Below are 21241 nucleotides of genomic sequence, written 5' to 3'. Positions count from 1 at the left end.
CCACTGGCTATCTACCTTACGTTTGTTAGTATATATATGTCCATGTCTCTCTCTCGCCCTAACACACCTCACCCTTCCCCCTCCCCATATCCTCAAGTCTGTTCTCCAGTAGGTCTCTGTCTTTATTCCTGTTTTACCCCTAGGTTCTTCATAACATTTTTTTTTCTTAAATTCCATATATATGTGTTAGCATACGGTATTTGTCCTTCTCTTTCTGACTTACTTCACTCTGTATGACAGACTCTAGATCTATCCACCTCATTACAAATAGCTCAATTTCGTTTCTTTTTATGGCTGAGTAATATTCCATTGTATATATGTGCCACATCTTCTTTATCCATTCATCCGACGACGGGCACTTAGGTTGTTTCCATCTCCGGGCTATTGTAAATAGAGCTGCAATGAACATTTTGGTACATGACTCTTTCTGAATTCTGGTTTCCTCAGGGTATATACCTAGTAGTGGGATTGCTGGGTCATATGGTAGTTCTATTTGTAGTTTTTTAAGGAACCTCCATACTGTTCTCCATAGTGGCTGAACCAATTCACATTCCCACCAGCAGTGCAAGAGTGTTCCCTTTTCTCCACACCCTCTCCAGCATTTATTGTTTCTAGATTTTTTGATGATGGCCATTCTGACTGGTGTGAGATGATATCTCATTGTAGTTTTGATTTGCATTTCTCTAATGATTAATGATGTTGAGCATTCTTTCATGTGTTTGTTGGCAGTCTGTATATCTTCTTTGGAGAAATGTCTATTTAGGTCTTCTGCCCATTTTTGGATTGGGTTGTTTATTTTTTTGTTATTGAGCTGCATGAGCTGCCTGTAAATTTTAGAGATTAATCCTTTGTCAGTTGATTCATTTGCAAATATTTTCTCCCATTCTGAGGGCTGTCTTTTGGTCTTGTTTATGGTTTCCTTTGCTGTGCAAAAGCTTTGAAGTTTCATTAGGTCCCATTTGTTTATTTTTGTTTTTATCTCCATTACTCTAGGAGATGGGTCAAGAAGGATCTTGCTGTGATTTATGTCATAGAGTGTTCTGCCTATGTTTTCCTCTAAGAGTTTGATAGTTTCTGGCCTTACATTTAGGTCTTTAATCCATTTTGAGCTTATTTTTGTGTATGGTGTTAGGGAGTGATCTAATCTCATACTTTTACATGTACCTGTCCAATTTTCCCAGCACCACTTATTGAAGAGGCTGTCCTTTCTCCACTGTACATTCCTGCCTCCTTTATCAAAGATAAGATGACCATATGGGCGTAGGTTTATCTCTGGGCTTTCTATCGTGTTCCATTGATCTGTCTTTCTGTTTTTGTGCCAGTACCATACTGTCTTGATTACTGTAGCTTTGTAGTGTACTCTGAAGTCAGGGAGCCTGATTCCTCCAGCTTGGTTTTTTGTTCTCAAGGTTGCTTTGGGTATTCGGGGTCTTTTGTGTTTCCATACAAATTGTGAAATTTTTTGTTCTAGTTCTGTGAAAAATGCCAGTGGTAGTTTGATAGGGATTGCATTGAATCTGTAGATTGCTTTGGGTAGTAGAGTCATTTTCACAATGTTGATTCTTCCAATCCAAGAACATAGTATATATCTCTCCATCTATTTGTGTCATCTTTAATTTCTTTCATCAGTGTCATAATTTTCTTCATACAGGTCTTTTGTCTCCTTAGGTAGATTTATTCCTAGATATTTTATTATTTTTGTTGCAGTGGTAAATGGGAGTGTTTTCTTGATTTCACTTTCAGATTTTTCATCATTAGTGTATAGGACTGCCAGACTTTTCTGTGCATTAGTTTTGTATCCTGCTACTTTACCAAATTCATTGATTCGCTCTAGTAGTTTTCTGGTAGCATCTTTAGGATTATCTATGTATAGTATCATATGTCATCTGCAAACAGTGACAGCTTTACTTCTTCTTTTCCGATTTGGATTCCTTTTATTTCCTTTTCTTCTCTGATTGCTGTGGCTAAAACTTCCAAAACTATGTTGAATAAGAGTGGTGAGAGTGGGCAACCTTGTCTTGTTCCTGACCTTAGTGGAAATGCTTTCAGTTTTTCGCCATTGAGGATGATGTTGGCTGTGGGCTTGTCATATACGGCCTTTATTATATTGAGGAAAGTTCCCTCTACACCTACTTTCTGCAGGGTTTTTATCATAAATGGGTGTTGAATTTTGTCAAAAGCTTTCTCTGCATCTATTGAGATGATCATATGGTTTTTCTCCTTCAATTTGTTAATATGGTTAATCACATTGATAGATTTGCGTATATTGAAGAATCCTTGCATTCCTGGAATAAACCCCACTTGATCATGGTGTATGATCCTTTTAATGTGCTGTTGGATTCTGTTTGCTAGTATTTTGTTGAGGATTTTTGCATCTATGTTCATCAGTGATATTGGCCTGTAGTTTTCTTTCTTTGTGACATCCTTGTCTGGTTTTGGTATCAAGGTGATGGTGGCCTCGTAGAATGAGTTTGGGAGTGTTCCTCCCTCTGCTATATTTTGGAAGAGTTTGAGAAGGATAGGTGTTAGCTCTTCTCTAAATGTTTGATAGAATTCGCCTGTGAAGCCATCTGGTCCTGGGCTTTTGTTTGTTGGAAGATTTTTAATCACAGTTTCAATTTCAGTGCTTGTGATTGGTCTGTTCATATTTTCTATTTCTTCCTGATTCAGTCTTGGCAGTTTGTGCATTTCTAAGAATTTGTCCATTTCTTCCAGATTGTCCATTTTATTGGCATAGAGTTGCTTGTAGTAATCCCTCATGATTTTTTTTATTTCTGCAGTGTCAGTTGTTACTTCTCCTTTTTCATTTCTGATTCTATTGATTTGAGTCTTCTCCCTTTTTTTCTTGATGAGTCTGGCTAATGGTTTATCAATTTTGTTTATTTTCTCAAAGAACCAGCTTCTAGTTTTATTGATATTTGCTATCGTTTCCTTCATTTGTTTTTCATTTATTTCTGATCTGAGTTTTATGATTTCTTTCCTTCTGCTAACTTTGGGCGTTTTTTGTTCTTATTTCTCTAATTGCTTTAGGGGCAAGGTTAGGTTGTTGATATTCGAGATGTATCCTGTTTCTTAAGGCAGGATTGTATTGCTATAATCTTCCCTCTTAGAACTGCTTTTGCTGCATCCCATTGGTTTTGGGTCGTCTTTTCTCCATTGTCATTTGTTTCTAGGTATTTTTTAATTTCCTCTTTGATTTCTTCAGTGATCATTTTGTTAAGTAGTGTATTGTTTAGTCTCCATGTGTTTGTATTTTTTACAGGCCTTTTCCTGTAATTGATATCTAGTCTCATAGCGTTGTGGTCAGAAAAGATACTTGATATAATTTCAATTTTCTTAAATTTACCAAGGGTTGATTTCTGACCCAAGATATGATCTATCCTGGAGAATGTTCCATGAGCACTTGAGAAAAATGTGTATTCTGTTGTTTTTGGATGGAATGTCCTATAAATATCAGTTAAGTTTATCTTGTTTAATGTATCATTTAAAGTTTGTGTTTCCTTATTTATTTTCATTTTGGATGATCTGTGCATTGGTGAAAGTGGGGTGTTAAAGTCCCTTACTATTATTGTGTTTCTGTCGATTTCCCCTTTTATGGCTGCTAGTTTTTGCCTTATGTATTGAGGTGCTCCTATGTTGGGTGCATAAATATTTACAATTGTTATATCTTCTTCTTGGATCGATCCCTTAATCATTATGTAGTGTCCTTCTTTGTCTCTTCTGATAGTCCTTATTTTAAAGTCTATTTTGTCTGATATGAGAATTGCTACTCCAGCTTTCTTTTGGTTTCCATTTGCATGGAATATCTTTTTCCATCCCCTTACTTTCAGTCTGTATGTGTCTCTAGGTCTGAAGTGGGTCTCTTGTAGACAGCATATATATGGGTCTTGTTTTTGTAGTATCCATTCAGCCAGTCTGTGTCTTTTGGTGGGAGCATTTAAGCCATTTACATTTAAGGTAATTATTGATATGTATGTTCCTATTCCTATTTTCTTGTTTTGGGTCTGTTAGTGTAGGTCTTTTCCTTCTCTTGTGTTTCTTGCCTAGAGAAGGCCCTTTGGCATTTGTTGTAAAGCTGGTTTGGTGGTGCTGAACTCTCTCAGCTTTTGCTTGTCTGTCAAGGTTTTAATTTCTCCATCAAATCTGAATGAGATCCTTGCTGGGTAGAGTAATCTTGGTTGCAGGTTTTTCTCCTTCATCACTTTAAATATGTCCTGCCAGTCCCTTCTGGCTTGCAGAGTTTCTGCTGAAAGATCGGCTGTTAACCTTATGGGGATTCCCTTGTGTGTTATTTGTTGTTTTTCCCTTGCTGCTTTTAATACGTTTTCTTTGTATTTAATTTTTGACTGTTTGATTAATATGTGCCTCGGCGTGTTTCTCCTTGGATTTATCCTGTATGGGACTCTCTGTGCTACCTGGACTTGATTAACTATTTCCTTTCCCATATTAGGGAAGTTTTCAACTATAATCTCTTCAAATATGTTCTCAGTCCCTTTCTTTTTCTCTTTTTCTTCTGGAACCCCTATAATTCGAATTTTGGTGTGTTTAATGTTGTCCCAGAGGTCTCTGAGACTGTCCTCAGTTCTTTTCATTCTTTTTTCTTTATTTTGCTCTGCAGTAGTTATTTCCACTATTTTATCTTCCAGGTCACTTCTCCGTTCTTCTGCCTCAGTTATTCTGCTATTGATCCCATCTACAGTATTTTTAATTTCATTTATTGTATTGTTCATCATTGCTTGTTTCATCTTTAGTTCTTCTAGGTCCTTGTTAAATGTTTCTTGCATTTTGTCTATTCTATTTCCAAGATTTTGGATCATCTTTACTATCATTGTTCTGTATTCTTTTTCAGGTAGACTGCCTATTTCCTCTTCATTCATTAGGTCTGGTAGGTTTTTATCTTGCTCCTTCATCTGCTGTGTGTTTTTCTGTCTTCTCATTTTGCTTATCTTACTGTGTTTGGGGTCTCCTTTTTGCAGGCTGCAGGTTTGTATTTCCATTGTTTTTGATGTCTGTCCCCAGTGGCTAAGGTTGGTTCAGTGGGTTGTGTAGGCTTCCTGGTGGAGGGGACTAGTGCCTGTTTTCTGGTGGATGAGGTTGGATCTTGTCTTTCTCGTGGGCAGGTCCATGTCTGGTTGTGTGTTTTGGGGTGTCTGTGTCCTTATTATGATTTTAGGCAGCCTCTTTGCTAATGGGTGGGTTTGTGTTCCTGTCTTCCTAGTTGTTTGGCATAGGATGTTCAGCACTGTAGCTTGCTGGTCGTTGAGTGAAGCTGGGTGCTGGTGTTGAGATGGAGATCTCTGGGAGATTTTCGCCGTTTGATATTATGTGGAGCTGGGAGGTCTTTTGTGGACCAGTGTCCTGAAGTTGGCTCTCCCACCTCAGAGGCACAGCACTGACTCCTGTCTGCAGCACCAACAGCCTTTCATGCACACGGCTCAGAATAAAAGGGAGAAAATGTAGAAATAAGGAATTAGTAGAAGAAGGAAGGAAGGAAGGAAGAAAAAGAAAGAAAGAAAGAGAAAGAAAGGAGGGAGGGAGGGAGGAAGGAAGGAAGGAGGGAAGGAAGGAAAAAGGAAAGAAAATATAAAGTAAAATAAAATAAGATAAAATATAATAAATTTATTAAAATAAAAAATAATTATTAACAGAAAAAGAAAATGGATAGAGCCCTAGGACAAATGGTGGAAGCAAAGCTATACAGACAAAATCTCACATAGAAGCGTACACATACACACAAAAAGAGGAAAAGGGAAAAAAATCATAAATCTTGCTGTCAAAGTCCCCCTCCTCAAATTGTGATGATTCATTGTCTAAAGGAGGGAAGGAAGGAAAGAAAGAACAAAGATAAAGTAAAATAAAATAGTTATTAAAATAAAAAGTAATTATTGTGAAAAAATTTAAAAAAAAATACGGATGGATAGAACCCTCAGACAATGGTGGAAGCAAAGCTATACAGACAGAATCTCACACAGAAACATATACATGCACACTCACAAAAAAAGGAAAAGGGGAAAAAAATCATAAATCTTGCACTCAAAGTCCACCTCCTCAATTTGGGATGATTCATTGTCTGTTCATGTATTCCACAGATGCAGGGTACATCAAGTTAATTGTGGAGCTTTAATCTGCTGCTTCTGAGGCTGCTGGGAGAGATTTCCCTTTCTCTTCTTTGTTCTCACAGCTCCCAGGGGCTCAGCTTTGGATTTGGCCCTGCCTCTGCGTTTAGGTCGCTGGAGGGCAGCGTCCTCTTTGCTCATACAGGATGGGGTTAAAGGAGCAGCTGATTCGGGAGCTCTGGCTCACTCAGGCGGGGCCGGGGGGCGGGGTTGGAGGGAGGGGCTCGCAGTAAGGGCCGAGTCTGTGGCAGCAGAGGCCAGCATGGCAGCAGAGGCCAGCGTGACGTTGCACCAGCCTGAGGCACGCTGTGTGTTCCCCCCGGGGGATTTGTCCCTGGATCCCGGGACTCTGGCAGTGGTGGGCTGCACAGGCTCCCCGGAAGCAGGGTGTGGATAGTGACCTGTGCTCGCACACAGGCTTCTTGGTGGCGGCAGCAGCAGCCTTAGCATCTCTTGCCTGTCTCTGGGGTCCGCACTTTTAGCCGTTGCTCGCGCCCATCTCTGGAGCTCCTTTAAAGCAGTGCTCTTAATCCCCTCTCCTCGCGCACTCCAGGAAACAAAGAGGAATGAAAAAGTCTCTTGCCTCTTCAGCAGGTCCAGACTTTTCCCCAGAGGCAGATCCAGACTTTTTCCCGGACTCCCTCCCGGCCAGCAGTGGCGCACTAACCCCTTCAGGCTGTGTTCACGCTGCCAACCCCAGTCCTCTCCCTGCATCGGACCGAAGCCCGAGCCTCAGCTCCCAGCCTCGCCCTCCCTGGCAGGTGAGCAGACAAGCCTCTCGGGCTGGTGAGTGCTGATCCTGTGTGCGGGAGTCTCTCTGCTTTGCCCTCCGCACCCCTGTTGCTGTGCCCTCCTTCGCGGCTCGGTAGCTTCCTCCTCCGCCACTTGCAGTCTCCGCCCGCGAAGGGGCTTCCTAGTGTGTGGAAACCTTTCCTTCTTCACGGCTCCCTCCCAGAGGTACAGGTCCCATCCCTATCCTTTTGTCTCTGTTTATTCTTTTTTTCTTTTGCCCTACCCAGGTACGTGGGGGATTTCTTGCCTTTTGGGAGGTCTGAGGTCTTCTGCCAGCGTTCAGTAGGTGTTCTGTAGTTGTTCCACGTGTAGATGTATTTCTGGTGTATCTGTGGGGAGGAAGGTGATCTCCACCTTCTAAAAAGTTTTGATACAAATATTGAATCATGAAGTTGTACACTGGAAACGAATACAGTGTTGCATTTTAATTATACCTCAGTTAAATGAACCTGTAGTTTTGACTTTCACAGCTGTGTCTTTAGTCTACTTGGATTTGATTCTTCTTTATACTGTGACATAGTACTTAGTTGTGTTTTCCCTCATGTGGATGACAACTTTCCCCTGTACCTTTCAGTGAGAGTCTGACCTTTGTCCAATGTTCTATATTGTCACCAAATGAATGGTCTTTTTGTGGGCCCTCTATTCTGTTCCATTACATTCCTGCACCAATATTACGCTACTTTAACTAAAGCTTAATAGCTTTATATGTATAATGCTGTAGCCAATACCCTGTTTTTATTTTTCTTTAAGAGTGTCTGCAGTTCTTGGCCTTTTGCATTTCAATATAAACATTAGCTTGTCATTCTCCAAAAGACACCTGCTGAGATTTTGACTAGACTTGCATTGCATTGAAATTGGAACTGTATTGAGTCTATGTAGCAATTTTGGGAGAACTGTCATTAACAAGATCAAGTCTTCCAATCTTTGAACATGGCATTTTTCTTCGTTTAGGTCTACTATAATGTCTCAGTAATGTTTTATAATTTTTTCTATTTATGTAGAGTATATAGAGACCTCTCACAGAGGTCCTTTTTTTTTTCCCTGAAACGTTGATTTATCTTTTAATCTTTGTGTTTTCCTGTTTTTACAGTATTTTTACAATGAGTATGTTACCTTTTAAAATTTTTATTTATTTATTTGAGGTATAGTTGCTGTCCAATATTATATGTTTGAGATATACAACAGTGATTCATAATTTTAAAGGTTATACTCCATTTAGTTATTATAAAATATTGGCTGTATTTCCTGTGTTATACAATATGTCCCTGTAGCTTATTTATTTTATCCATAGTAGTTAGTTTGTACCTCTTAATCCCCAACCCATAACTTGCCCCTCTCCCCTTAAGTCTCTTCATGATAACTACTAGGTCATTCTCTATATTTGTGAGTCTGTTTCTGTTACATTCACTAGTTTAGTTTTTAGATTTTACTTATAAGTGATACCATACAGTATTTGTCTTTTTCTGAGTTATTTCACTTAGCATAATACCCTCCAAGTCCATCCAGGTTGTTGCAAATGCAACATTTCTTTTTTATGGCTGAGTAGTTTTCCATTGTATATATACACATCTTCTTTATCCATTCATCTGTTAATGGACATTCAGGTTGTTTCCATATCTTGGTAATTGTAAATAATGCTGTTATGAACATTGGGGTGCGTGTATCTGTTCAAATTAGTGTTTTCATATTTTTCATCTATATACCCAGTGTGGCATTGCTGGATTATATGGTAACTCTAAGTTTTTTAAGGAACCTCTATACTGTTCTCCATAGTGGCTATACCAATTTACATTCCCACCAACAGTGCAAGAGGGTTCCCTGTTCTCCACACCCTCTCTAGCACTTGTTATTTGTAGAGTTTTTTATGATGGCCATTCTGACTGGTGTGAGGTTGCTACCTTATTATAGTTTTGATTTGCATTTCTCTAATAATTTGTGATGTTGAGCATCTTTTCATGTGCCTATTGGCCATCTGTATGTCTTCTTTGGAGAAATGTGTATTTAGTTCTGCCCATTTTTTGATTGGGTTGTTTGTTTTTTGATATTGAGCTGTATGAGCTGTTTGTATGTTTTGGAGATTAATCCCTTGTCAGTTGCTTCGTTTGCAAATATTTTCTCCCATTCTGAGGGTTCTCCCATTCTGAGGGTTGTGTGTCTTGTTCATGGTTTTCTTTGTGCAAAAGCTTTTAAGTTTCATTAGGTCCCACTTGTTTACTTTTGTTTTCATTTCTCTAGGAGGTGGGTCAAAAAAGATCTTGCTGCTATTTATGTCAAAGAGTGTTCCGCCTATGTTTTCCTCTAAGGGCTTTATAGTGTCTGGCCTTACATTTAGGTCTTTAATCCATTTTGAGTTTATTTTTGTATATGGCGTTAGGGAGTATTCTGATTTCATTCTTTTACATGTAGCTATCCAGTTTTCCCAGCGCCACTTATTGAAGAAACTTTTCTCCATTGTATATTCTTGCCTCCTTTGTTATAGATTAGGTGACCATAGGTGCATGGGTTTATCTCTGGGCTTTCTATCCTGTTGCATTGATCTATATTTGTTTTTGTACCAGTACCATACTGTCTTGATTACTGTAGCTTTGTAATATAGCCTGAAGTCAGGGAGCCTGATTCCTCCAGCTCCGTTTTTCTTTCTCAAGACTGCTTTGGCTATTTGGGGTCTTTTGTGTTTCCATACAAATTGTAAAATTTTTTGTTCTGATTCTGTGAAAAATGCCATTGGTAATTTGATAGGGATTGCACTGAATCTGTAGATTGCTTTGGGTAGTAGAGTCATTTTTACAATATTGGTTCTTTCCTGGGCTCTCCACTCTGTTCCATTGATTACTGTAGCTTTGTGGTACAGTTTGAAATCAGTGCCTGTGCTACCTCCAACTTTGTTCTTCTTTCTCAAGATTGCTTTGGCTATTCGGGGTCTTTTGTGTTTCCATATAAATTTGAAAATTATTTGTTCTAGTTCTGTGAAAAATGCCCTTGCTATTTGATACGGATGGCATTGAATCTGTAGACTACCCTGAGTAGTATGGTCGCTTAAATTATATTAATTCTTCCAGTCCATGAACACATTATCCCTTTCCATCTGTTTGTTTTGTCCTCAGTTGATTTCATCAGTGTTTTATAGTTTTCTGAGTTCAGGTCTTTTACTACCTTAGGTAGGTTTTATTCCTAGATATTGTATTCTTTCTGATGGGATTTAAGTGGGATTATGGGTAGATTTTTTTTTTTTTTTTAATATCTTTATTGGGGTATAATTGCTTTACAATGGTGTGTTAGTTTCTGCTTTATAACAGAGTGAGTCAGTTATACATATATATATGTTCCCATATCTCTTCTATGGGTAGATTTTTAACTCAAAATCAATCTCTTTAATGCTTGTTTTCCTTGATTAACTTTGGTAGAGGCTTGTCTGTTTTTAAAAATATTATTTTCAGGGCTTCCCTGGTAGCACAGTGGTTGAGAGTCCGCCTGCCAATGCAGGGGACACGGGTTCGTGCCCCGGTCTGGGAAGATCCCACATGCCGTGGAGCGGCTGGGCCCGTGAGCCATGGCCGCTGAGCCTGCACTTCCGGAGCCTGTGCTCCGCAATGGGAGAGGCCACAACAGTAAGAGGCCCGCATACCGCAAAAAAAATATAAAAATAAAAATAAAAAAATAAAGTCAAGAAATTCATCTTTTAATTGCGGTACGTGGGCCTCTTACTGTTGTGGCCTCTCCCATTGCGGAGCACAGGCTCCGGAAGTGCAGGCTCAGCGGCCATGGCTCACGGGCCCAGCCGCTCCACGGCATGTGGGATCTTCCCAGACCGGGGCACGAACCCGTGTCCCCTGCATTGGCAGGCGGACTCTCAACCACTGTGCTACCAGGGAAGCCCCTATTCCATTTACTATTGATTTCAGCTCTTATTTCCTTCTTTACCTTTAATTTTCTTTAGGTTCATTTTGCTGTTTACTTTTTTACTGGTATTCTTAGGTCATTACATCTTTTACATCATTTTAAGTATATGCATTAAAGCATACAGGCATACCTCAGAGATATTGCAGGTTCAGTTCCACACCATGGTAATAAAGTGAATATGACAAAGTGAGTTGCACACATTTTTTGATTTTCCAGTGCCTGTAAGTTATCTTTGGGACTTCCCCAGCAGTTCAGTGGTTAAGACTCATGCGTCCACTGCAGGGGGCACGGGTTTGATCCCTGGTCGGGGAACTAAGATCCTGAATGCCATGCTTGGTGCAGAAATGAAATAAATAAATTAAATAAATGAATAAATAAAGTTATGTTTACCCTATACTGTAGTCTGTTAAGTGTGCAATACCATTAAGTCAAAAAAATACGTACATACGTTACGTAAAAAATACTTGATTGCTAAAAAATACCTACCATCCTGTGACAACACACAGTTGCCATAAAGCTTCAATCTGTAAAAAAAACAGTAAAATGAGGTATGCCTGTATAAAATTCTAAATTAGTGCTTCAGCTGCAAGTTACCAAGTTGCATTTTATATGCAGGTTCATTGACTTAAAGATTGCTGAGTGCTTATTATGTGCATGCTCATGTACTGCAATGAGAGAAAGAGTAGGTCCAAAAGAGATTGAGGTTGAAGGGGTACAGCTGCCATTTAAAGCAAGTTTATATTGTCATTCAAGTAGAAGTATGTTCTGATTTTCAACAGGATTTGACTTCTCTATAAGTTTTTTTTTTTTTTCAATTCAAGCATATGGAATTTCTTTTGGCTATGGTGTCATGTTTACTAAATATTACATATTTATGTAAAATAGTTTTACCTAATAGCTGAGTGACAGTTCATATAATTATATTAGATCTAGGTTTTAAAGTTCTATTCATTTCTGTTTATACTTATAAGCCTACTACCAGTTATCACTGATATTGTGGGCCTAAACTTCTTTTCGTAGTTGTCAAATCGCTTTATATATTTAGAGGCTGTTGTTTCAGAGTTACATTTCTGGTGAATTGCTCTACCATTATTAAAACTCTGTATACCAATACTCCCCCTTTTTTTCCCCACTGTAAAGGCAACTTAATCTGATTAATGTTTCTTTTGATTGGCATTTTCTTATATTTTTTCATTAATTTACTTTCAACTATTACATCATTATGTTTAAGAAGTGTATTTGTAAACACTACATATAGTCCTTAAACTGCTAAGTTTATGGTACTTACGTTGCCATAACTACTGATATTTGGATTTCTATTATTTTGTTTCTCTTTGTTCTTTGCTTCTCTTTGCCTTCAACAGGGTTAATTTTCTTTACTACAATTTCCTAGTTATTTGTTCTTAATTTAACGTGAATCTTATGTCTAAAATGAATACACAAATCCTTTTCAGTGAGGTTAAACAGGAGACCAAATGTAATTGTGAAGAAAAGTAAGGAAATGCTGCTCAACAGAACTGCTTCAAATTGCCTTTTGGCATTTGCAGGATGCATGAACCATCCTGAACCGATTTCTTTACCTTTCAGCAGAGGGGAGAGCTTGAGGATAAAGTATTAGGAGGTACTTACAGTCAACGGACATTCCTTCTTCACCTCGGGAAGGTTATCAACTTTTTGCTGTTTAATCACTAGGGATTGTGGGTTAAAAAAAAAAAAAAGAGCAAAATCCTCTCCAGTTCTTCCCCAAATCAGGATAAGATGAACAGGAATGAACTGCCAACTGTTCAGCCTTCTAGACTTTGAAAGTATTCATTTCCATTTCATTGGAAAGTTAAATGGGGGTATAAATATTTTTCTGAGTTGAGGATTTATTATCCTTCTTATTCTCACAAATTGTTCAAGCACTAGAAGATTAAGCACCAAATGCTGTAATCTAGACCAGGGGACCTCAGTTGTTTCCTTATCCCAACATGCTATTTGACACATTTTCAACTGGAATAGCAATTCTCAAAAAGAGGTTAGGAGAAACTTGGGCAGGGAGCTCCTCTTTGTGTACTGAAAATTTCTGAAGTCTAGTTCATTTATCGCTAGATTTTCTCCTCTAATATAAAGTTAAGCTATTCGCTGACAACACAATATTAGCAAACTACTATTGTAGTTTTCATTATCGATATCATTTGATGGTTTAAAAAGTTTGCCAATTTACTCAGAACCCTCACTGCCAAGCAAATTTATGTAAATGACTCTGATGACCTGTCCACAAACCAAGTCAGTGAAGTTCACTATGTGAACATTAAGCCTCAGGTGTGTAAAACTCATGGTTCAAAGAGTAAGTAGATAAATATATTTATAATTACATAACTTCCTGACAATGCATTTGCCATCCAAAAATGAAATGCATTTATCAATTGCTATTTGTTCACTAGTATGAAGATGCCATTTTATATACATGATGTTTTATATACTTTGATTCTGTGAAATGTAAACAAACATTTTAAATGTTTGTGAACCAAAACTGTATGCCACATATATATTAGCATCATATATAATAACGTTACCGACTTAACAATACAAACCATTCTCATGTCTGCTTATTGAAACTAAGGGTCTATTATATGCAGTTTATAGACACATCACACTTGATTATGATTTTCTGCTTTGCACTGGTCACTCTGTACTAAAAACAAACTGGGAAATTGAGAAATCAAATGCAGTAGTTTTCTTAAAAAAAAAAAAAAAAAAAGCTAGTAGGTACTAAACTGCCAGAAGGTATTTTATACTAATGACTGGAGTCGGAGTCACTATGTGTATAAATTATTTTAATAATGGTTGGAGAAAGGAAAAATGACTTGGATGCCATTTTAGTACTAAACAATTCAGTATTAAACAACAATGGCTTCATCCTGCCAAACATAACATTTTTTATTTTTAAAGTGAGTCTCCTTCCAAGACACTAAGCCATAAAAGTATTATTTCAGGTGAATAAACCACAACACTTTAATGTTTCCTTTGCTTAGCTCTCCATTTCTAATTACATTTTTACATCTACATTCTGGGTGGGTCCATAAGATGTCAAGAGCATGTTAACTCAAGGTCTTAGAAGCAAAAAATTTAAGAAATTCTGAAAAAAAACGAGGAGGATGCACAACACATGTATGTAATCAGAAAGCAGCAAAGAATTGAAGTTGTCTGATCTTTAACAACTATTTTGAATTTCTGAACCTTTTTGTTACATTAATATCTGGATTAAAAACGAGGGACGTTGGTTACTTAATACACAGTACTCACAAAATTGACCTCTTTTGGTCTAGAACTACTTAAAAGTATTCAAAGGCCAGAATATGAAAAATCTATTAAGCCACTATTAAATTTTAGAGAAATTACATATGGAAACTTATAACATGGCTTTTCAAGTATAAATTTAAGAGTCAAAAAATTCTTAACAGTAAGATTTGATTTTAAAGTAAAAAGACAGGTAATAAAATTAGCTATCAAAGTGATCGTGAAAGTATTTTTTTAAATCCATGAAATAAAAGACTTTAAAGAATAATCCAAAATAAAACAAAATATAATTGAGAGAAATATATATAGACTATTTAAGAGTCCAGAACTGAGAGATAAAACAAGATAACAGGAAAGACTAAGATAATTTCCATTTATAGTGTAATATATATATATAATAATGCAATTAAACTATCTAAAACATATTGAAGTTCACTAATCTCTTTATAGGATGGGTAATCAATACACTTCCCTAATACTCATCATGTGACCTAGGACATGACAGTAAATTAGAGATTCCAAAGCAAAGATCATTACCATTTATTTTTGTTGCTGTTGTTGATATGGATTTTGACCTGAGTCAGACTAAGTCAAATGTTCGTGATTCAATTATTAGTTTTCTTTCTTTGACTTGAAAGCTCCAAGTTATTTCATAATGTATCTTAACAGACATGCCTTTTCTTTTAATGCTTACTCGAACAATATGCGAGAGGTACCCCTAGAGATCTGGAAGGTGAAAGAGCCATTACCACCTATAGGTACTGACTACTGCCATAGACATTTAGGGGGTTTTCTTCTAAGCAGTTTGTTAATATTCTAAAAATTTCAGGTACCCTGTTATTGTATGAAACAATCACCCTTGAGGAAAAAAACTTAAGACATCTGGCTATATTATAAACCCAGAGCTGTTTGGTTAGGAAACATAAGTATATGGAAGAATATTAATTTTAGTTTATTGTGTATTAGAGATGTGAAAGTAAAATAACTAAAGCTTTTGTTTTGGTTAAAGACCTGGTCTTGATCTGCATTAAATCTTATTACTTTTTATCAAAAGAAAAGATTATGTGCTTCCTGGAAGTTGTTTTAAAATTATACTTTGGCTTAACCTTGACCAAAAAAAAGGTAATTTTAAAACTGTTTTCTCTTTTTTGATCAAAAAGTCTGTCTCTTCTGAAATTGACTAAGAAGATTAGTTTGGTAAATGACTGATAGTTATAAAACATACTGTAGTTAAGAGGATAATAAAACATTAGAATCAGACTTCATAAGCATCCTTACACCTGTGTCATTTGAAAAGTCATCAGTGGCTGACTTTAATCAATGCCATCAGATTTTAAATACTGAGGTATCAATACAATTCAATATGCCTCTCTGAGGTCTAATCACAAAATAACATCTACTTTAGAACTGAAGTTTTTTTGTTGTCAGATTCTAAAAGTTGAGAAAGATGAAGTTATATTTTTCTATCAATCATTTCTAAATCTAAGATATGTAAAGTTAATGCCAAGACTTTAATTATTGTGGACTACCAAATACCAACTATTAAAAACAAAACAGAAAATCCTAATGGGAATGTTTGTAGGCTTAGTATTACAATTCAAATTTATGAAAACAGAGGGATGGTTAAATCTGTTTTGGGTCAATTGATCACTGTATTCTAATGTCTATTATCTTTAAATATAGTCTTTCAAAACAGTTGAAGCTGTGCTAATTTGGATAAACTGTTTTAACATATCACTTTATTATATTGATAATTGATCCCCCAAATTCACTTTAAAGACTTCTAGCTAGGAAATATAATCATAAGTATACTAAAAATTGATCCCCCAAAGTCTAAGAAATTTTTATTTCTTCTTAAAGTCTAATTTTTACCTTTTGAAAATTGAGATTATCTGTTATTCCAATAGGCTCATTCTTTGGTGTGCTGTTTGTATCAATAGTTGTTTTAAAACTTAAGTATTCTGTATATTGCTAAGGAATTAAAACATCACAGACTTTCTTTTGTTACATTATTTAGCGATCTTTGTTTTTAAAATCACCATGTGATTGGCTATCAGGAGTTGATTTCTAAAACCAAATAATTTATACTTTTTTTCCAGAGTCGTAGTGTATTAGATTAATACATTAAATTAATCATTTCCTACATACTTAGTTCTTATTTGCTTACTACAGGAATACATCGTATTTTGCAATGTATTTTTAAAAATAACTTCTAAAATAGTGGCTTTTTATTTTGAAAAAAGATCTTTAATTTTTCATCTAAGCACTGCATATTTTCATACAGATTAAAATTAAACTGAACCCATGCCTTCTACCCAAAACTATATTACTGTATTCAATAAATAATTATGAGGTTAAGGGCTTTTGGAAATCATTTAAGTTGAATAAATGGGTAGGAAAAGTATACATATTATCTTTGGATATATTTAACTTATTAAATGAAGAGTTACATAACTGCAGGAGTTGGAATGTTATACTTCTAAAACACAGAACTATATAAACTGACTTACGGAACTGGAAAATGTCAGGATGTACTACACAATTCAGATGCAGAAAGCTTTGTTCCCACATATTCCCAATTAGTTTTGGAGGTACAGCTCCTAACAAAGTGGGTGGAGATTTTCTTAAGAAAAAGCTGTGAATGCCCTATGTGTACTGTTATATATTCCCTTTCATAACTAACTTTTATGCTCTTACTGAAGTGAACCTATATATTCAACATACAAATGAAAAGTAACACACATGCTTTTAAAAAATGTATTTCAGGGCCTCCCTGGTGGCGCGGTGGTTGGGAGTCCGCCTGCCGATGCAGGGGATACGGGTTCGTGCCCCGGTCCGGGAGGATCCCGCGTGCCGCGGAGCGGCTGGGCCCGTGGGCCATGGGCGCTGAGTTTGCGCGTCCGGCAACGGGAGAGGCCACGACGGTGAGGGGCCCACATATCGCAAAAAAAAAAAAAAAAAAAAAATGTATTTCATCATTACTAATGTATATAGTTACTTCATTAGTTTGAAAACATTAAAAAATATATTGGGTCTATATGATTTTTTAATGCAAAAAATGGACATCTCCCTCAAAAATGATGAATAAAAATCCCTGCAAAATGCACTGCTCCATACTTTCCTTTCAGTGCAGACTACACTGTAGAAACAGAATCTCTCTTAGAGAACTAGTTGTGAGAAGTAATGACTATCCCTAAAGATATTAAACTCTCAATTTTTATTACTTAAGAAAAGTCCATATTAATTATTTTTTAATCCTTAATATAAAGATGATGTAGCTTTGGGGAAAACTGAGCCTTTCAAAATTTTAACCTATGTCAATCTAGTTGATTGGCATTAAGAACACAAGTGCCCATGCATTCATTGTCTATGCTTCTTTTTCTTGTAGGTTGAAAAGTCATTTCATTCTGCTCCCATATCAAGCTTCTGCACAGAACTGAACAGTGTGAACAAGTCTGGTGATGAAGCACAGATTAAGTCTTTAAAATATCTTAATTTCACAGCCCTTCAACCCATATAATTTATATATGAAGCACCAAAACTGGAGCCAAGGTCTGAACAGGTATCGTAACAGCAGGAACTATAATTTAATCACATCATATTACACTATGTAACATTCTATATTTTGCTTGTTGATGTGTAACACAGTTAAGTTTATTACAAGCAGTATTTCCTAAGACCTATGGTATAAGTGCTTCTTTTCAAGTATTACTGCTTATTTAGTGTTTATATGTTAACATTAAGTAAATCAGTGATAAATGTATATAATGCAATACACATTGTGCCGTTTCTCCCTGCCCTCTGTTAACATATTAACAAAATCAATTAAGAAGACCAAAACAACTATTAAAACTAAAACAAGGTTATCAACATCACAGATGCATGTCTGAGTAGGTCAACAGCATTTCCCCCTTAACATGAAGGTATTTTCATCAAAAATGCTTCATCATTTTTGGGCCAGCATCACTTTAGCAGCAGCTGGTCTTCAGGACAAGTAGATCAGAAGTATCAAGTGCTAAAGACACTGAATTACTCTAAGAAACATCAATCCACATGACTAAAGAAAAGAAGCTAACTGCTGGTGTCACCTTAACGTAAAATTGTGCATTTTCCTTTTCAATGTGTGATTTAGTTCATTTATATGATGAAAACAAAGTTTTGAAGTTCTCATGGCACACCGAGATGGACTAATTTGTCAAGGAACCTCTTATTTGTTTTAATATTTAAATTATAACAATACCATAACTAGAAAAAGGTCAGTGACTTGGTGGCGTAAACCACATCAGTTTCAATATTTGTTTTTCAAAATAATGATGCAATTAAATCTATGCTTCTGCAACAGTAGCACAATACAGTATCCTTTCCTGAATAAAGGAGCTGAGGTTTATCCAAGTAGAAGCGAATAAGGTTGCCAGCTACTTATCTTGCATGTTTGACATAAAATATATTAGGAAAGCTTAAACTGACTTGTTAATGTATATTTAGCTAAATCTTCACATTAAGCAGCAATGGAAATGAACAGAGGTGCACTCAATATAAAACACTTTTCAAAACTACTCCAAAAAACAAATGACAAAAAGTGGTTAAGAACAACTAAACATCTGTTGTGTGTACCAGATGTAAAAGAAGAAGAATGGACCCTGGGGTTACTTGCACTGTTTGAATTACGTGAAGGTGAAATTAAGACTTAGTCCACTTCCATCTCTCCAGAAGATTTAGTATGCTGTGTGCTGTCTTTTGTTGTATCTGGTTTAGTTTCAGTCCCACTCTGTCCATCCACTGGTCCATTGTGTTCACTATTAGCTTTTGCCTTGTCTTCAGCAACCTCTACTTTTGGTTTGGGCTTATAAATGATGGGGTTACAGAAATGATCCAGTTCCTAAAGACATAAAGAAAATTGATTATATTAAAAATATTATGTAACAAGTTACCATTAACATTCTAAAGTCCACATTAACTTTCTAAATTTCCACATAATTCCACATCCCTGAATAGCTGTTGGCTCAGCTAGATAACCAACTAATTCTTAAACTACCGATTTACCTTCTCGGCTAGTGTTTGTCAGGGGTGATAAGAAACTATTCAGTCTTTAATAATACATTTCTGTATTTACTGTTCCTAAAATTTTTTCCTCATAATTTGAATACTTTTGGCAGGAATAGTTTTTATTTATTTTTTTGGCTGCACTGCGCAGCATGCGACATCTTAGCTTCCCGACCAGGGATTGAACCTGGGCTCTTGGCAGTGAGAGCGCGGAGTCCTCACCATTGGTCAGCCAGGGAATTCCCAGGAATAAATTTTAATTCATTCCTTTAAATTATGCCAAGAGCTCATCACGTAATACCTATTGCATAAATTAAAGTTTCTCAACATTTACATAAAAACAGTTTTAATAAATGGAATTATATAAATATACACACTGACTTTATTTACTTTCTGAAAACAGCTCAGTAGCCTTTTCTGTTGAAGGAAAAATAAGCCATGAAAGTAAATTCAACTTAATAATTATATATTTTCCATATCCTTGCTTTTTCTACACAGAAATAAAAGACCATTTCAGATAAAGCTACTGAAACACTTTAAGTTCTTTCAAGACCAGTGTCACAGATATTGGGATAGGGACGGAAACATAGAAGTAACATCCTTGGGGAGTGTTTTAGTGCAAACTGTTCTTATCACACTCTGCATCTCATCTGATTAGGAGTAAATTACTATAGATTCTTTGCCAAACTTTCTCAAAAGGAAAATACTCTTATGATTTTAAAAAATACCCATTTTGGTACAGGAAAAGTTGGTCAACATCACTAATCATCAGAAAAATGCAAATCAAAATCACAATGACATATCTCACACCTGTCAGAATGGCTATCATCAAAAAGAATACAAATAACAAATTTTGGCAAGGATACGGAGAAAAGGGAACCCTAGGTACACGTTTGGTGGAAATGTAAATTGGTACAGCCATTACAGAAAACAGTATGGAGGTTCCTCAAAAAGCTAAAAATAGAATTACCATATGATCCAGCAATTCTACTTCTGGGTAAATATCCAGAAAAAATGAAAATACTAATTTGAAAAGATACACGCACCCTAATGTTCCTAGCAGCATTATTTATAATAGCCAAGATAAGAAGCAACCTAAGTGTCCATCAACAGATGAATGGACAAAGAAAATGTGGCACGTATATACAATGGAATATTACTACTCAGCCATAAAAAAAGAATGACAATTTGCCGCTTGCAACAACATGGAGGGTATTATGCTTATAGAGAAAGACAAATACTGTATACTATTACTTATGTGGAATTTTAAAAATAAAGTGAGTGAATATAACAGAAAAGAAATAGATTCACAGATATAAACAAACTAGAGGTTACCAGTGGGGAGAGGGAACTGGGGAGGGGAAAGATACGGGTAGAGGATTAAGAGGTACAAACTAATATGTATAAAATAAATAAGCTACAAGGATATATTGTACAACATAGGGAATACAGCCGATATTTTATAATAACTTTGAAGTATAATCTGTAAAAACATTAATCACTGTGTGTACACTTGAAACTAATCTTGTAAATCAAATATACTCCAATTAAAAACACCCTGAAACCTGTTTTTGTTTCAAAAATGAATCAAATACCTACAGACATACTGAACTAAATTAAAAAGAATCACCTGAAATTTCATCTCCTATAGATTAACATAACTAACCTTTTGGTGAACATCCTAGATGTATGTCCATGCACACACACATCTCCAAACATACAAATCTATGAACATGCTAATTGATACAGTGAGATTACAGAATCTAAATAAAGTTATCTTTCCTTTTTCACTCAATATGTTGTATAAATCTATATATCTAAATAGATTTACCTCTGATATCTTAAATACTATATTTAATTGTTGAAATGTGTTATAATATTGAAATATGCATCAATTTATTTATCTAGTTTCTTACTGATAGGTATTTAGGTTGTTGCCAGTTTTTTGCTATCATAAGCAAGGGTATTTATCTGCATATACTTATGCAACAGTCAAATTAAGGTGAATTCCTAGAATTGTGATTTCTGCATTAAAGGGTAAATAAACTCATTTTAAATTTCTATATATATTCTGAAATGATGTCCCAGAAAAATGGTAACAAATTTAA

At 36.0% G+C, this 21241-nt stretch overlaps 1 protein-coding gene across 1 annotated transcript in view; it reads right to left on the bottom strand.

Annotated features, from left to right (window-relative positions):
* Positions 1-18288: 18288 nt before the first annotated feature.
* HSPA4L (heat shock protein family A (Hsp70) member 4 like) overlaps positions 18289-21241 on the bottom strand; it is a 49225-nt gene continuing 46272 nt past the window's right edge. The window contains 1 exon segment of the mRNA XM_007446253.1: positions 18289-18969. Coding sequence (XP_007446315.1) covers positions 18778-18969 — 192 coding nt within the window. The 3' untranslated portion in view covers positions 18289-18777.

This window comes from Lipotes vexillifer, unplaced genomic scaffold (assembly GCF_000442215.2).
Source record: "Lipotes vexillifer unplaced genomic scaffold, Lipotes_vexillifer_v1.1 scaffold159, whole genome shotgun sequence".
Classification (NCBI taxonomy): domain Eukaryota; kingdom Metazoa; phylum Chordata; class Mammalia; order Artiodactyla; family Lipotidae; genus Lipotes; species Lipotes vexillifer.
This window is presented reverse-complemented; position numbering and strand designations above follow the sequence as displayed.